A 17,188-nucleotide genomic window follows, 5' to 3' on the forward strand; every position below is an offset into this window, starting at 1 on the left:
TGAGTGTCTGGTGCATCCTCATTCGTCTACTTTGTTCTTGCTGCCTGTGTTCTTGGTGTCTGTTCTGGAATGTCATCCTTCAGGCATGGCATGACCATTACTGTTCTGAAATCAGAACAACTACCGGACTCACAATGCAGCTGTCCAATGGCGCGGGGACTCCTTAAGATGTTAGTGACTGGGTCGGGGGTGTGACTTTTCCCTTTGGTGCTAAAGTTACCTGTATAGTCGCCCATTCTCTTGTAGGTAACTCCTCACCTGCATGTCTGAGCAGTTTGAGTTAAACTTGCAGGTTGACTGAGCTAGACTTGAGTGGAATACTTTCTTTTGTTTGTTGTCAGTGTTCTGTCTGGAGTGCTTAAGTATTTGCTCACAGCTCTCCGGAAAACATTGTCAGTTGTAGCTGTGAAATTATGGTGAAGTCTAGCTGGAGGTGACCAGGAGCTCAGAGGTGCAAGCAAACATGCTGGTAGCATGCAGCTGGCATGTAAGAGCTGGGAAGAGGAAGGCAAAAAGGTACAAACAATGATTAGAAGAAAAAATGATTGAAAACATCTCGTGATAGATACAGAGCAACTTGTTCAAAAGATTTCAACAAACCTCAGAATGAACACAGACACAGTCATCCTAGTGAAGCTGTTCAAAGCCAGAGATAAAAAGAAACTCTTGAAGGAAGTAGCCATGTCACACACCAGGGAACAAAACAATTGCTAAAAGTTTTCTTACTGAGAAGTCATACCAAAAAACAAAGTGATGGAGTTAAAGGTGTAGAGCAATAAGCCTGACAACCAAGAATTTTTTGTTTAGCGAAACTGTTCTTTAAAGGTTAAGGAGCTGAAGAATGGCTGTGTTGCCTAGCATGTGGTCAGTGTGCCCAAGACACTGGCTTCAGTTCCCACCTGATTCTCTTCCCTTTCATAAAAAATAAAGGCAAAGGAGAACCATTTCCAGATAAATTCAACAGAGAATTCATTGGTGGCAGATGTGAACTGTAAGGAAAGCTACAATGTAAGGAGCACAGCTGTCACCCAGCCGGAGCCTCATAGCAAGACCTTATCTCTACGACAGACACAAAGCGAAAGGTGGCTTCCAAAGAGAAGGACAGCACAGATACCTTGGTTCCATAGGCGGGAGTGGGAAAGCACACGGGCATATGGAAAAGTTTCTTGTATTTCTGTGTTCTTTTAGTTTGTTTAAATACTGTAACAATGTAATGAAAACCTGTGGTACATTGTTCTAGACCTTTGCTGTAAAGATGAGCTATTCGTATATGTTATGTGTCTTGGTATGCCACAGCACGAAGAAAGGGTTGGGGAAGTGGGTGTAAGTCAGTATTACCTTGAAGTAAGTTATATTGATTAAAGATTTAGGTTTTAGATATGTTAAATAGAAACTACAACTCCTAAAAAGTCTATAGTTTAGGTGAACTAAAGTGGTAAAGAAAACTTGGTGTATCCTGTCTTTATACCCCTCATTTTGTTAGTTATTGGGCAAGTATCTTAGTCATTGTTCTATTGTTGTGAAGATAGAGCAGGATCAAAGCAACTCTTTCAGAGGAAAGCACTTAATTGGGGGTTTGATTACAAGTTTAAGAGGATTAGTTCTTTTTCATTATGGCGGGGAGCATGGCAGCATGCGGGCAGACATGGTGCTGGGTAGCTGAGAGCTACATCCTGTTCCACAGGTAGCAGGAAGACAGCCTAAATCTGGTGTAGGTTTTTAAAACCCCAAAGCCCACCCCCCAGTGACACACTTCTAACAAGGCCACACCTAATCCTTCCAAGTAGTTCTCTCCCTGATGACTGAGCATTTGAACATACGAACCTATGGGGCCATTGTTATTCAAACCATCACAACAAGGCAAGTTCAGTTTTTGTTCCCAATGGCTTTTCTATATGCAGAACTGCACAGAAGATAGCGGTGGTTTTCTTGTCTGTGTATCTCACCATGCACAGTTACTGTATTAGTTCACAGTTTTGGTATTGCATATTAAAACACATAAGCATGCACATAATTTGTACTTATGTATATACGTGTGAACTAGATGCTTTGTCTATTATGTCTATGAGTTAAGTATTTGAGGTTTGTTTTTTTTTAAGGCAGATTGTTGAGCTTCTTGAAAACAGGGAAGGTATATATGTATATCTTTCAGTGTATATCATAGGACATTGTGTATAACAACTTGTAAGTGCCACTTCTAAATTCATAAAACCAAGATATATAATTATTTCATTTTATCAGAGTAGAAAAAGATATTTTAAATCAGGTTTATTACTTACTGATTTTTTTTCTCTTTTTACTTATATTACAGGTACATCAAGAAAGTGTACATATGATTGAAGTCACAAGCAATCTGATTAATGAAACTCTAGCAAATCACCCTGAGTGGGCAAAGTAAGACTACTGTTTTGAAAAAGGATACCCTTGGATGACCTAGTTTCAGCGTCTGGGTGCGCAGAACAGTGTTCATTGATGTAGCTACACTGGAAAAGAAGAGATACAGTTTGCCAAAGCTTTGATAAACTAGAATAGTGTAGGGAGTAGGTTTAAGATTAGGCTTAAGTAGGCTTAAGATTAGGGACAGTTTCTCCTGTTACTCTGAAGGTCAGACTGACCTAACTGACCTAACACTCAGACACTCTTTCCTCAAACTCCCAAATAACAAAATTGCAGGCACATATCCCCATGCCTGACATTTTCTGTTTATTTTTTTTTTCTCTTTATGAAAAAACGTTTTCTAGACATCTTGACTTTTGTGGCTATTAGCAACAATCAGCTTCTCGGTATGATCATCTTTTTTTTTTATTAATTTATTTATTTATTAAAGATTTCTGTCTCTTCCCCGCCACCGCCTCCCATATCCTTCCCCTCGGTATGATCATCTTATACATACACATCCATGAAGCTGCTAAGAATTGAGGCTGTTGACTGTAATAGTGCACTGATTCTTTTCCATGAACCAGCTTGGTAGCACGCATCATACTTGAACCTTAGAAAAATAAGCACATAGATACTATTGCTTTGATCTTTCCGTGTGAATCGTGGGTAATTGGAGCCAGAGCTATTAAACTTGTGGATACCAGTATCTAGTATATGGGAACCTTGCAGTTCTCAGTGTGGCTGGAGCTTTGTGAAGAGACTCCATATCGAAAGATCAGTGGGTAAAAGATGGGAAAAATTAGTTTAGCCTCTTAATTTCTGGATTCTTCCTTAGTTTTACACTTCCTTAGACCTGTGGGTCTCAGACACCTGCAGGACTTCTTAGGGTACACAATTTCTTTTCAGTAGATCTGGGATTGGGCTCAAGCATTTTCCTCTCTAACAAGTTCCCAAGCAGGTTGGGTACTAGTTGTCCATGACCCACACTTTCAGAATCTTGTCAGATGTTGAATATCTCAGTGCTCTAGATTCATGTCCCCTGTCTGACTAGGCAGGTGTCTTAGTTAGGGTTTCTATTGCTATGAAGAGACACCATGACCATGGCAACTCTTATGAAGAGGCTTATAGCCACATCTAATGCAAAATATACATTCAGTCCAATTTCAAAAGTCTTCATAGTATATAACAGTCTCAAACTTGTTTCAAAGTCCAAAGTCTCTTCTGAGACACATGGGAATCTCTTTAACTGTAATCCTCTTGTAAAAATCAAAATCAGAAACACATTATACATGCGCCCAGCATATAATGTCACAGGATATACATTACCATTCGACAAGGCAAGGAAGTGAGGAAATACTGGACATCATCAGGCCTAGGTATCAGATGTTCTCTGTGTTAGTGATTGATCAATAATTTGTTATTGGTAGCTTTAGTTCAAAGCATTGTTAGAAGAATATACCAAAAATGGGCTTTTTCCATTTTCTCTTTCTGTCTTTTCTATCAGTTGGCTTCCTGAAGCTCAGGTGGTCCAAAGAGCCCTTAATTCTGCTGCTAACAATGTATATCAGTATGGACGGGAATGGATAACCCACAAGGTAAGGAATGAACCTTCCTCATTCCTTTCTGTGAGCAGGATTTTTGCAGAGCAACTTCTTCCTTTGATAGAGGATATGCAAAGATTCTCTTTGGAGCAATTTCCATTTTTGAAATGCATTTGCATCTACAGGTGGACAAGAACCATAAAGTAGAATGAAACTCTTAGAATATCACACTGAACAGTGCTTATGGGCTAAGCAGTCTTGAGAAGTTGACTGTTTCTTTCAAGATAGATCTGATTTATTTGTGCTTTAGGATGGGATGATCACAGAACTCGAGTGATTAAATAAGACTTTGTGGAGGAAAAAAGAACTGGTGCAAACATGTTGAATCCTGTATTTGCTGCTTACTGTGCTTGGCAGTTTCTAGGTTCATTTAGCATTCTAAGCTTCCTGTAGTACTTTGAGCTAGTTTACGTGCCTTCCAGATGAGAAAACAGGCTGGGCAGGCTCAGCAGATCCTCACAGCCGCATGGTATATTTGGTCCTCACTGGTGACTGACTCTAAATCCTTGTTTCTTTCTGTCAGTGTATGTCTGGCCGGAACTAGAGTAAGTGCTTTTAGGTGGTGCTTGAAATAAACCCAGAAGGAAAGCTTAATTGTTTTAAGAAAATAAAACTACAAACTAATGCTTGTCTTTTAAAATAGTTTTGGGACTATAGAGATTGTTCTTGAAGTGTAAGCATGAGGACCTGAGTTTGATCCCCCGCACCCATGTAAATAAAGCCCAATCCACACCTTTAATCCTGGTATTCTGGAAGCAGAAGTAGGTGTATCTCTGCGTTGGAGGCCAGCTAGACTACGAATAAGAGAGACCCAGTCTCCAAAACAAAAGAACAAAAGAAGAAACCAGTGTACACACACGTGGCAGTGAGCTGTGTAATCCCAGTGCTGGAAGGTAGAGGCAGGAGGATCTCTGGCCTTACTGACAAGCCTGTCTAGTTTAAACTGGTGACTCCAGGTTTATTAAGACTCCCTAAAAGGAGAGTGACTGAGGGGGATGCCTTGTATCCACCTTTGGTTTCCACACCCATGTGTGCGTGTGTCCTTATCCCTGCCCACTACATACACATACAAAAATAAAATAGTCTTTGAAAATTTTTTTTTTGCCTATGCTAAGGATTAAACCAAATGTTCTGCACATGCTAGGCAAATGATCTCCTACTGATCTGTTTCTTTGGATCTTTAAATATGGTTCTAATAAGGAAATAGGATGAAATTCTACAGTGTCTGTAAGCTGTACTGCTCCGGTCAGGTTCCCAGAAGCCTGTCCTTCCAGTCCTGGCCTGTCTCAGCTGACTTGGAAAGATTTGTGCTTGTGTGTAAGATTCTAAGTTTTCTGTAAGAGTTTTACAGTAACCCTTAATAATACAGGAGTAATGCAAGATGTAAACATTACAGATGAGCTGTAGGCTTGCAGGGAAAAGGTTTTCCTCTGGGTAGGTAAGGTCAGATAGGTCATTAAGCATTTGTATTGTTCTCTTATACCCTGAGACCTAAAAGGAGGAGAAGTGGGAGGATGAGAAAGAAGATGGAGAATTCACTAGAACATGGAAGCATCTTTTAGAAAATATTATAATATGACTAAAGATTTTTAAGATTTAGGACAAATAAAGACTCAGCATGTATGTATCAATCATACTGAATTGTTACTTAAATATTAATCAGATTATACCTGTCTTTTTTCCTAGCTTCACAAAATTCTAGGAGATAAGGTGAACAATACAGCTGTGATTGAGAAGCAAGTTCTAGAACTGTGGGACAGACTGTATCACTCTTGGTTTGTAAAGGTGAGTTCTTTTAGCTAAGAATTTCCACAGTAACTAATAACATCGTTTTGCTGTATAGACTAATTGAATATGGAATTTTATTAAATTTGGAATTTCCTTTACTTTAACTTTCCGGCAGTGAGAATTTAAGCCTTTGTCAGCTTCCATTGGTGTTTAGTCTCTCTGGGGTATAAGCCTTTCATCCTTTGCTCATAACATAACTACTCCTCTGCAGTAGCTCGGGACAGGGCAGGTGTAATGCAGGCCGTATCTGTTTATGTACTTCTGGTGATGGGGATTGAACCCAGGCTCTCATGTGTTAATAAGCACAAGACCTGCCACCGAGCTGCACCCCAAGCTTCTGCAAGCCACTTGTATGACACTAATCTGTCTAGTAGCTGCATTAAATAACTAAACACAGACAAAAATATTAAATGACTAAAGAAAGATGACAATTTTTAATAATATATTTCATTTAATTCAGTGTTCCCACTGCCATTTCAGTATATACCTAATAAAAACAAATTTGATATTTTATATGCCTAAAACAGCAAAGTCTTTGAACTCTATAGTGTGCACTTTACACCAGCAGCACAGCTCACATTTAGTGCGAGCCACATTTTGGTAGCTCTGTGTGGCTAGTGGCTCCTGTTAGGGGCATGTGAATTCTAGACAGTGGAAGCCTTTTTCTTTGAGGAGACAGAAATGGATCTAAAGTTTAGAGTTTATTTCCAGCCAGCTTTAGGTACTCTTACTTTAGGTTTATGGTAGAACAAGTACAGCTACCACTAAGCTTAGCAATGACTTGGGAAGCAATTCTGTGTATGCCAGGTCTGGTGGGCTGCTCAGGGCCGTGTTCTAGGAACAGTGGGGCAGAAGTACTGTTTTTCCCAAGAAGAACGTGTGAGAGGAGGGTAGCTAGGTTCCAGCTTCTTGCTTAGTGATGTGTTTCACAGTGAGTCTTGCCCTGAGAGGAGAGGAGGGACTAGTATCGCCTTGGTGGTGAAGACTGAGTGTTAAAGCTAATAGTGGTGTACGAGATGAAGTATTTTCTTTTTGATTCTCTCAGAGGAGCTAAGCAATTAGGAAGATCTTACTAGTTTCCTGTGGTCACTCTGGAGCTTCTTAGCATGTAGCTTTTCTTGTCCCCCTATTTGAGCCCCATTGTTGTTGGAGTGCTGGATTCTTGAGCACAGATCTGTACATGGGAGAGTGGCGGGTTCTCTTTCATGCTCTCACAGTGTGAGAGTCACATTCAAGGTGGGCACACGAAATATTGAGAGCTTGCTTCTCATTCTTAACCTCATTTTGTTTATTCATTTTCCTTTCAAATTCAGTGTTTCCTGCCTGTGTAAATTTCTTTCAGACAGAGAAACAGACAAATTTGACGACCCCCCCCCCCGCCCCATGTTTGATCCTCTGAAATAGTCTCTTCTCTCTCCGCTCTTACCTTGTGTAGATGATTGAGAAAGGAGAAAAAGGTGACGGTAGGAAACTAAGAAAAGGTGGAGGTGCAGAAGGAAATAAAGAAGATATATGTGAACTCTTTGGGTGCTGTGCACATGGAGGAGTATTGTGAGTTCAAAACCAGGAGGGAACCATGTACATCATGCTAGACACAGTACCTAGAATGCGAATGCAGAAATCCTGCACTTCCAGTCTTTAGGTGAACCCTTACTTAATAGCTTAAATCTGTAAGGATTTTCATAGGTGAGTACTTGCTGAAGTGTGTATAAGCAGGTATCAAACAAAAGAGACATTAATCTTTTGGATGCATTAAGATTTGGCATGTCACTGGCTTTGTTCCACAGAACGTGACACATTCTGGAAGGCACAAAGGGCACAAGATGCATGTTAATCGTCAGAACAGCTGGCTGGGAGACATTCTGGACTGGCAAGACATTGCCTCCTTCGTTCATGAGAACATTGAAACATTTCTTTCGGTAAGACATAGTAGTTATTGTTGAACTGAACTTGGGAAGAAAGCTGTAATTCCGACTTTTCTTGTATCAGTCTCCTCGGCTGCCCTGTCTGGAATACAGAGAAATGTACAGGCTTTGAGAACTTTAAACTGGGAAGCCACCCAGAAGCTGCAGTCCTCAAGTCTGGCTCCCCAGGCCTGGTGAGAATACCGAAGAGATGCTGAATCGGGGAACACATGAACTTGGGGTCTTAGATGGGTGTCCTCGTCCCCCAGGATCACCAGAATGTTCTTAGCTGGACCATTAGAAATAGACTTGTGTTTTTCTGGTTGGTAAAGCCCTTGACATCTAAAACTAGGGGTCCAGTTCCATTAGCGGGATTGACTGTGTCTTAGGGTTTCTATTGCTGTGAAGCCATACCATGACCACAGCAACTCCTATAAAGGAAACATTTACTTGGGGTGGCTCACAGTTCAGAGACTTAGTCCATTATCGTCATCATAGGAAGCTTGGCAGTGTGTAGGCAGACATGGTGCTGGAGAAGGAGTTGAGAGTTCTACATCTTGACTTGCATACAGGCAGCAGAATGAACACTGTGTGCCACACTTGAGCATATAAAACCTCAAAGCCCACTTCCACAGTGACACACTTCTTTCAACAAGGCCACACCTATTCCAACAAAGCCGCATCTCCTAATAGTGCCGCTCCTTATGGGCCAAGCATTCAAATACATGACTCTGTGGGGGTCATTCCTGTTCAGACCATCACAGACTGTCAAGGCTTAGACTGTTGGCTTCCCAACTCTCACCGTGCTTCGTCCACCTTGCACCCTTACACCATTGCTGAGTGCTGATTACCTCCTTTCTGTTCCCAGAGCCGATTTTGTTGGGTATCTTGGCATGTGACTTTTCACAGAGAAGATTTTTCTTGTGAATATATGTGTGACTTTCATCAAATTAAAATGAATTGAGGCCACAGTACTAAGTTTTAAGGAATTTCAGCTGAGCGAAGCAATCTGACATAGCTGGAAGCAGGACCTTCTGTGTCTCCACACGCTGCACCTGGGACTGCTGTCTGCTGGCTGCAGGACAGTCTTCTCTGGTGTTTTCCTCTGGATTGCTAAACTGATGTTTATGTTGCTCTTTCTTGTTTTGCCATTTTAGATATTATCTTTTGGCTTCCAAATATGGAAGATGAAGGTAACGATGTGACTTTCTTACAAGCCCTTCAGTCTTTCTGACACTTGTCTTGGGTTTCTCACAGCTCCCTCAGCCACCTCCCTGCGCTCACCGCTGCCTTTTCTCTCGCTCGCCTGAGGTGCTTCACAATCTGGAGTGAAATCTGAAAAATTGACGTCTTTCGTTTTTATGTTTTAATTAATAATTTACTTAATTAAGTAATGGGGACTTGCCGGGCGGTGGTGGCGCACGCCTTTAATCCCAGCACTTGGGAGGCAGAGGCAGGCGGATCTCTGTGAGTTCGAGACCAGCCTGGTCTACAAGAGCTAGTTCCAGGACAGGCTCCAAAACCACAGAGAAACCCTGTCTCGAAAAACCAAAAAAAAAGTAATGGGGACTTACTATGTTCCCCAGGCTGACCCTCAACTCTTGGCTTCAAGCAGACCTCCTGCCTTAGCCTCCAAAGTTCTTCAAATTTTAGGCACTTGACAGTGTGCCCAGCTATTCTGTTTTGATAACCCCTTCCCTCTGCTTTTACTAGCCCAGTGGTTCTCAAAGGATTTAGTACTGGACTTCAAAGTGCATGTTTATTTATTTTTTCATTATAGCATGAAGAATACTTTAGTGTGTTACAAATACTATTTTCTGGGTCTGAGGAAATGTCTTAGTTAGGGTGTTTGCTGTACAAGCATGAGGACATGAGTTCAAATCCTCCACACCCACGTAAGCACGTCAGAGGTGGAAGCACACTTCTTTAACCTCAGTGCTGGGTGGAGGTGGAGTGGGATGCCGGGGCGGGCAGATCCTGGGACTGTGCTGGACAGCCAGTCTGTGTGAGTCCGTGCACTGCAGGTGCAGTAAGAGACCCCATCTCAAAACGAGGAAGTAGAGAGTGGTTAAGGAGGACACCTGATGTTGGCCTCTGGCTCCCATTCTCACGCGTACATAAGCACACGTGTCCCACACACAAATGTGCATACATACACAATACTATTATCCAAGGTGAAAAATATTGGGAAGCTATCTATAGAAAACTGTCTGTAGGAGAGTTACTTAAGGCATCTTAGCTTGCACAAACCAATTTCATGTCTGGATTTCATCTCTGCTCTATATTTAGTCTATTGGAATATGCTAATTTTGGCCAATTCATGGAAAAAACATCCATTCTCACACAGTAGGGCAGAGGGAAACTCACCAGCGAGATCGTGAGCTGAACACCCCACTCCCCCTTGCTTTGGAAGGTCTTGCACAGATAGGATGAGAAAAAGCAGCTTTTCTAGCTTGTAGTTGTGAACAGTCTTTCCAGATACTATCCAGAATCAGCACAGGCTGTTTTTAAAAGGTCTATGCAGCGTGAACTGTGAAGCTGGTAGTAATTGCTTTATATTCTGGCTTATCAAAGTCCATTGGCCAATTTTGGTTAAAGATGTTTCTTTTACCCTTGTATGCTTTGGTACTATACATTGGTTATTCAGGATATTGGTTTGTTCATAACTGTATACTTTCAAAATACTGAAAGTTTATTGAACAATACTAATTTTCTGTCCTATCGGGCCAAGCAGTTTTATTTATTAGTTAACCAATGAAAGCAACAGATAAGATACAAGACCCACCTCCATCATATTGTAAATCACATTCTTGAGGTATACCCACCTCTCTCTCCAGAACAAAAGGGCTTTTAAAAATAGCCTATTCATATTCCTAAAAGTATGCATTTGTTTTTAAAAGGGGGGTTCAGATGTTGTGTTCATCGGAAGCTCTCAGTGTTGCTCTTTATTGCCGCTGCATTTTGGAGGGCGGGTCCACCTGGTAGCACGTCTTTTGCGTGTCTCAGAGACTTGCTGTCCAGTGAGAAGGCTGCCGTGCCCAGTCCCCACTCACTCACAGCCGTGCCTTTTCTCGGAGCCTACAGTTTCCTCAGAGTCCATCTCTTCTGGCAGCTTTTACTTGGGTTCTGGGGATCCACTGAGCTGTCTCCCTGGGATCCCTAGTTTATGACAAGTACCACCCAGATGTTTTATAAATATTCTCCAATTTATTATCCTTGAGTTCCTGATCTTGTCCTAGTAACAGATTCAGTGACAGTAAAGCGGTTAACATTGCTTCCAGTTTTTCTTTTCTCTGCCTGAGGGGCCAGCATGTTGGGTAGCATGCTGTGATCTTCCAGAACAGGTTTCCTCCTCAGGAAAGCTCTGGGTCTCATTTCACACTTCTCTGTCTTTGTTTTTCCTTTGCTTTGTTTGGTTTTGTTCTGATTTTTTTGAGGCATGGTCTCCTTTGTAGCCCTTGCTGGCTTCTTGCTCAAAGAGATCTGCCCACCTATGCCTTCAGAGTGCTAGGATCAAAGGTTTACTCTGCACACGTTCCTCGGTTCCCCCGAGAGTGTTTCAGAACACATGGAGGTCCCTACATTCAGATCCTCCTAGTTTTTGTTTTCACCCTTATTTGGTACTTGAGTATATTTTACTGTTTTCAGTTGTGATGCTCAGTCTTTCTGAATGAATGGAATTATAAAGGTTTATTTATTTTTAGTGTATGTGTGAGTGTTTTCCCTGCATGTATGTATGCAGTGTCTGTGGAAGTCAGAAGACATCAGATCTTTGGAACCGGAGTAACGGATGGTTATGAGCCACCATGTGGGTACATTGAACCAAATCTGGGTCAATGGTGTTTTTTTTTTGTTTTTTTTGTTTTGTTTTGTTGTTTGTTTGTTTTTAGACAGGGTTTCTCTGTGTAAGAACTCTGGCTGTCCTAGAACTCACTTTGTAGACCAGATTAGCCTAGAACTTAGAGATCTGCCTGCTTCTGCCTCCCAAGTGCTGGCATTAAAGGTGTGTGCTACCACTGCCCTGCTTGCAGTGGTCTTAATCACTGAGCCATTTCTCCATGTCCTCCAGCTAGATTTTAAATTCCTTATCACTACTTTAGAATATAGCCTCATGTTGTATTGTCAACTAAACTAATGAAAAGAGGCATATTACAGCTTGCCTTTATTTTGTGCTTAAAAGAACAGTGGCAGAGCTGAGATGGTATATTGAGGCCTCCTGGTGCAATTCTCTTCCTAGAAGATGAACCAGAAAAGGTCAGTGGAGCTCATGTAGCCCATATCTCTGGGCTTCTAGACAGAAAGGGAAATAACTTCATTTTTGCAGGAGAGAGGTTGTTCAGGTAGGATTTCTATTGCTATGAAGTGATACCATGGCCACAGCAACTCTTTTTTTTAAAAAAATACATTTATATACAATCTTTTATTTTTTTAAATTTATTTGTTTTATGTGCATTGGTGTTTTTGCTTACATGTATGTGTGAGGGTGTCAGATCTTGGAGTTACAGACAGTTGTGAGCTGCCATGTGTGTGCTGGGAATTTGACCCAGGTTCTCTGGAAGAAAACTCAGTGCTCTTAACCACTAGTAATCTCTCCAGTCTCCGACCATGGCAACTCTTATAAAAGAAAACATTTCATTGGAACTGCCTTACAATTTCAAAGGTTTAGTTCGTTATCATCATGGCAGGACATGGTGCAGACAGAGATGGTGCTGGAGAAGTAGCTGGGAGTTCTACATCTTGATCCATAGGCAACAGGAAGTGAGCTGTGTATCATACTGAACGTAGCTTGAGCAAAGGAGACCTCAAAGCCCACCCTCATAATGATACATTTTCTCCAACAAGGGCATACCCTCTTTACCAAAGCCACACCTTCTAATAGTGCCACTCCCTGTGGGGGCCATTTTCTTTCAAACCACCACAGAGATATTCTCTTATTTTGACCCCTGCATCCCTACAGTATTCTGTTTTTCTGCTTCTTGGGTTCCATAGCAGGTGAGCTTAGAAGTACCCGAGAAGCCATATAAGAGGCCAAGGGTGATTGGATGACAGTGGACTCAGAGGGAGGCAGCAAAGCAGGAGGCTGCTGAGCCAGGCTCCGTGTTAATTCTAATTGCCTTCTGTGACCAAGTTGCTTAACTGCTTGTGAGTCTCCTCTGGGCTTACACTTCATGGCCAGGGACTCGGTTCTAGGCGTCTTTTTGGTTATGTTGCCCCTGTTGATTAAATTAATGCCGGCCCTGGCTCATGTTTGCCATTTTTGAGTTGGGATGCATTTTTGCTTCTACAAATCTGTTGCATTTTCCTGAGTTTTGTGGGCTTTCTTACTGATCCTGCCTTTACTGATACCCTCCTTTCCAACCCTGGTGATTAAACTAAAATTCTCCTTTGATGATTGAGTTAACACCCCAGAACTGTCCTCTCTGGCTTTAGTTGATCCCCTTTCAAGTAAAAAGGTTGCTGGGTTGTTGGTGGAGACTGCCGTTCTACAATTGCTGTATTCATTTAATTTTTTAAGAATTACAGGAGGATGTTTTCTATTTCGGTGACACAGAAACTATGTAAATTTTTTTGATTAAAAATTCCAGAGTGACTGAGGCTCCCAAAAGAATGCTTGCCAAATTACAAATACAGACATTGTTTCTTATAATCAGTGGCTTTGTTCATTCATTCTTTATCCCTCAAGGTCAAACAGTTAATCGTGCATATTTTTGTAGGCATAACGAAGCATTTTCAAGATTTTTTTGTAAGGAGTTTTTGTAAATGAAGCCTGTCTGTTGAATTCTCTTATAAAGACTCAGCTGAGGCTTCCAAGACATTCTGAGAACAACAGACTGTCTTTTATAAATGGTGTATGGAGGTGGGAAAGGAATGGACAGGCCTCACATGGACTGCAGGCCTCCCATGGATTGCATGCCATACCTTGAACGTGTGGCAGGTCCAGAGCTGCTCTCTTCAAAAGGCACCAAAGTGGAATGCAGGTATCAGGGTTTCCTTCCTGACTGCAACAAGCCTCTGTGGTTGAGTTCATGTCTGTACAGTTGAGATAAAGCCCTCCGCATTGCTGCCCTCACAGCACTGAGCATCCAGCACTTGAACAGAACATGTCCTCTTGACCATTTTGTTTCCATGTTTTTATCAGTTGGAAGAACCCACTTGGGAAGAATAAAACAGACATTATAAGGGGTTTTAGTTGATGAAGGGGCAAGAAATGGAAACATGGAGGTGTGATGGGATAGCGACATCACCCTTCAGTCATGAGTTTGTAGGGACTTGGTGAACTGAGTCATCTCTGTCTGTCCCAGGAAATGCTCTGCCATTGATCCTGTGTGTTCATCATTTCCATTGCGATTTCAAGTCATTGGAATAATACATTACATTTATAGTTCAATCTGAGTTGGCAGTGATAAGGGTAGAGAATAGACAGCTAGTTTAATGAGTGACCTGCACTTATAACCCTCCAAAATAAACAGAACCATGGAGGGTGTGCTCACATATTCTTCTGTAGACATGCATATGTGTTCTGTGTCTTACCATTAAAAATTGTAAAATGTATAAAAATTCTGTGTTTTAAAAACAGAGTAAGAGAAGCTGGGCGTGGTGGTGCACACCTTAATCCAGCACTCATGAGGCAGAGGCAGGTGAATCTCTCTGAGTTCGAGGTCAGCGTGGTCTACAAAGCAAGTTCCAAGATAGCCAGGACTGTTAAGCAGAGAAATCCTGTCTTGAAAAACCAAACCAAAACAAATGGACAAAACCCAGCATAATAGAAAAAAAATATAATGAAATGTCTCTGATAGTTGCTTTAGTACTTGAAGTATTATTTGGAGTGGATTCACTTAACTACTTAGCCATTTTCTTTACTATTGAACGTAGATGTTTCTGGGTGCTTTTCCTCTACCTTGAGGTAAGTATCAGCTTCCTGCCTCTTCCGTTATGACTAATAAGGGAGACAGTGCACTAATAGCACACTGGATGGCTGGAGCTACTCCATGAGGTTTAGTTCTAACACAGCTGTTCTCTCCATCAGATCTTGGAGTCCCTGTGGATTGTTATGAGCCGGAATGTGAGCCTGCTGTTTACCACGGTTACCACGCTGCTGACCATCCTCTTCTACAGTGGCACTGCCCTTCTCAACTTTGTGCTGTCCCTGGTATGTACATCTAGAGAGCACACACTGTATTTCCTTACACATCACAGCGTTTTTCTGGGCTCTGTATTTGTGCATGTGTGTCTTCTGTAGGTTCCCAAATGTGATCTTTTAGGAGATACTGTCCTTTGTTTTGCAGATAATTTTCCTGACCACACTGTTTTATCTGTTAAGTTCCAGTGATGAGTACTACAAGCCAGTGAAGTGGGTGATAAGCCTGACACCACTGTCTCAGCCAGGCCCTTCTTCTAATATTATTGGCCAGTCTGTGGAAGAAGCCATCAGGTAGGGACAAGGCTTTTGCTGTTCTTACTCCTTTTGTAAGCTTTCCATGACATCCCAATTACCTGCCTTGCATTTCATAGGAATTATTCAGTGTTGAACTAGTGAAGGATGTTGGTGTTTTCAGGACCCTGTTCTCACTTTCAGAGGGTACTAGAAGCAGTGCCTGTGCTTTGAGGAGACGTTCCAATTAGTTTGCCCCTCACTCTGCTGCCTGTGAGTACAGAAGGGCTTTCCATAAACAGGCTCTCCGTCTGGATTCCATCTTCATGTCGCTTGCTCAGGAGAACCCCCTCCCCCATCTTTCACCACACAGTCTTCACCTCTTTGGACCCTTTTCTGTTCTCAGGAGTGCCGGCTTGGATCTGTTATGAGGGCAGATGACCCTGCTGCTTCTCTTTTTGTTCGAAGCTGTGCTCTCTGCAGGGATAAGGTGGTTATTAAAAACACAGTGTTTATTCATCTCCAAGTCTCTGCACTGTATCTGGACAAAAACTTCCATGAAGCATGTTTCTAGAGTCTGTGTATTGCAGGTTCAGTTTCTAACTGAGATTCTTCCCCTTCTACACCCCTTAGGCTCCTTGGTCCTTCTCTTTTCCTCTATTTCTGGTAGGGTTTTGCCCTTTTGCGACCTTGAGCTCTTTAGCTCCTTCTTTGCCCTTGTCTCATTGCCTAGTTAGAGACACTGTAGTCTTATTTTTGTGGATATCTAACTGTTTAAAGTTAATAATTGTGCCACCCATCAGACCCTTCTTTCTACTAAGGACTGGACAAGCAATTATGAAAAATGTAGTTCATTCTGTAAATGCTCAGCGACACCAGGTCGTTAGCTGTGCGGCCGTAGACTCAGTTACACATGGAACCTCTGGCATTCTGTTTCTGTATATGTCCAAAAGTTGCCGTTGTTTGGAACTAGTCATCCAAGAAACTTAAATGACCGGGCAGTCCTTTCTGCATTCTCCTGGCTACCGCTCCTCTGTATTCATGGAACAGCTAGGGAGACAGCCACTCTGTTCTTCAGAGCCCTCAGTTATATTCTAGAAAAGCATGTGCACTCCTAAAGTAGCTCATGTCTAGAAATTCTGCCGTTTTCTTCTCATTCCTACTTGTGAAGCCTGGGGGAGGTCTTTATCAATATTTTCTTCTTGGATTGAATTGGGTGTCATCTGGCCTTTTTTTTTTTTTTTTTTTTTTTGATCGTTAGAAGTCCAGTGCACTATTATCACCTGTCTTTGCATGTTCACGAGGAACCATCATATAAGATTCCATTTGGGAGTATATTATCTAACACTGGAACTTCCAAGTGATTGCTGTTAGTGGAATAGTTTTAACATCCCTTTCATGTCCCTGTGACCTCTGACACCCTTACTGGATAAATAAAATGATGAAAATTGCAACAATAGGTTGTCTTTTATTTATCCTCCTTTTAAAAAGGTTTTTGCAAATACTCTTCTCCCAAAAGGAAAAAAAACAAAACAAAACAAAGCAAAACAAACAAAAAAAAAAACCCTTCTCTCTTCCCAGTAGCATAAAGCCACTAAAATTCCCTTTTCAAATTTGGGCTGGTGCCAGTTCTTCCATCAGTGTGACTGAGGCCAAGGTGTGTGGGAGACCCATGCATTGCCAGGAAGCCCACTGGAGCCTCTATTGGCACCCTTGTTCTCAAAGAAGCTTTACCTTTCTCAGATTACAATTCTGGAATGTTCTTACGATGCTTTCTCAAAGTGAGCAACTGACTGACACTGAGTTGCTTAACTTTACACAAGACAGTTCTGTACTCTTCTTACCCCAATCTCTCTCTTGTTTTTTTGTTTTTTGTTTTTTGTTTTTTGAGACTGGATCTTGCTTTGTCACCCAGGCTGGCTTTGAACTTGAACTTGATATCCTCCGCTCTCTCTTTCTCTTTTTCATGAGTACCATGCCAGGTATCATCATTTAATATGGGGGGGAAGAAGGAATTTAGTATCAGCTCTATGATCCTGTTGGGTCTGAAAGCTAATAGGTGGGCTTAAATCTCAGACAGCCACTTCTCAGCTATGGCTGAATGGGCTTTCCAGGCTCCAGCCCTCTGTTGTTTCTTTACAAGC

The 17,188-nt window shown here is 41.8% G+C and overlaps 1 protein-coding gene across 3 annotated transcripts in view; it reads left to right on the forward strand.

Moving 5' to 3' along the window:
• Window positions 1-17,188, forward strand: part of Tmem245 (transmembrane protein 245) — a 77,027-nt gene that overhangs the window by 36,734 nt on the left and 23,105 nt on the right. For 2 of the 3 annotated variants that reach the window (XM_057790486.1, XM_057790488.1), the window contains 6 exons: window positions 2,312-2,394; window positions 3,884-3,974; window positions 5,667-5,765; window positions 7,556-7,687; window positions 14,700-14,822; window positions 14,959-15,104. In XM_057790486.1, coding sequence (XP_057646469.1) covers window positions 2,312-2,394; window positions 3,884-3,974; window positions 5,667-5,765; window positions 7,556-7,687; window positions 14,700-14,822; window positions 14,959-15,104 — 674 coding nt within the window. Of the gene's footprint in view, window positions 1-2,311; window positions 2,395-3,883; window positions 3,975-5,666; window positions 5,766-7,555; window positions 7,688-8,829; window positions 8,866-14,699; window positions 14,823-14,958; window positions 15,105-17,188 lie in introns of all 3 variants that reach the window. The other variant, XM_057790489.1, reaches the window with a different exon arrangement.

Source organism: Chionomys nivalis, chromosome 16 (genome assembly GCF_950005125.1).
Source record: "Chionomys nivalis chromosome 16, mChiNiv1.1, whole genome shotgun sequence".
Taxonomy (NCBI): domain Eukaryota; kingdom Metazoa; phylum Chordata; class Mammalia; order Rodentia; family Cricetidae; genus Chionomys; species Chionomys nivalis.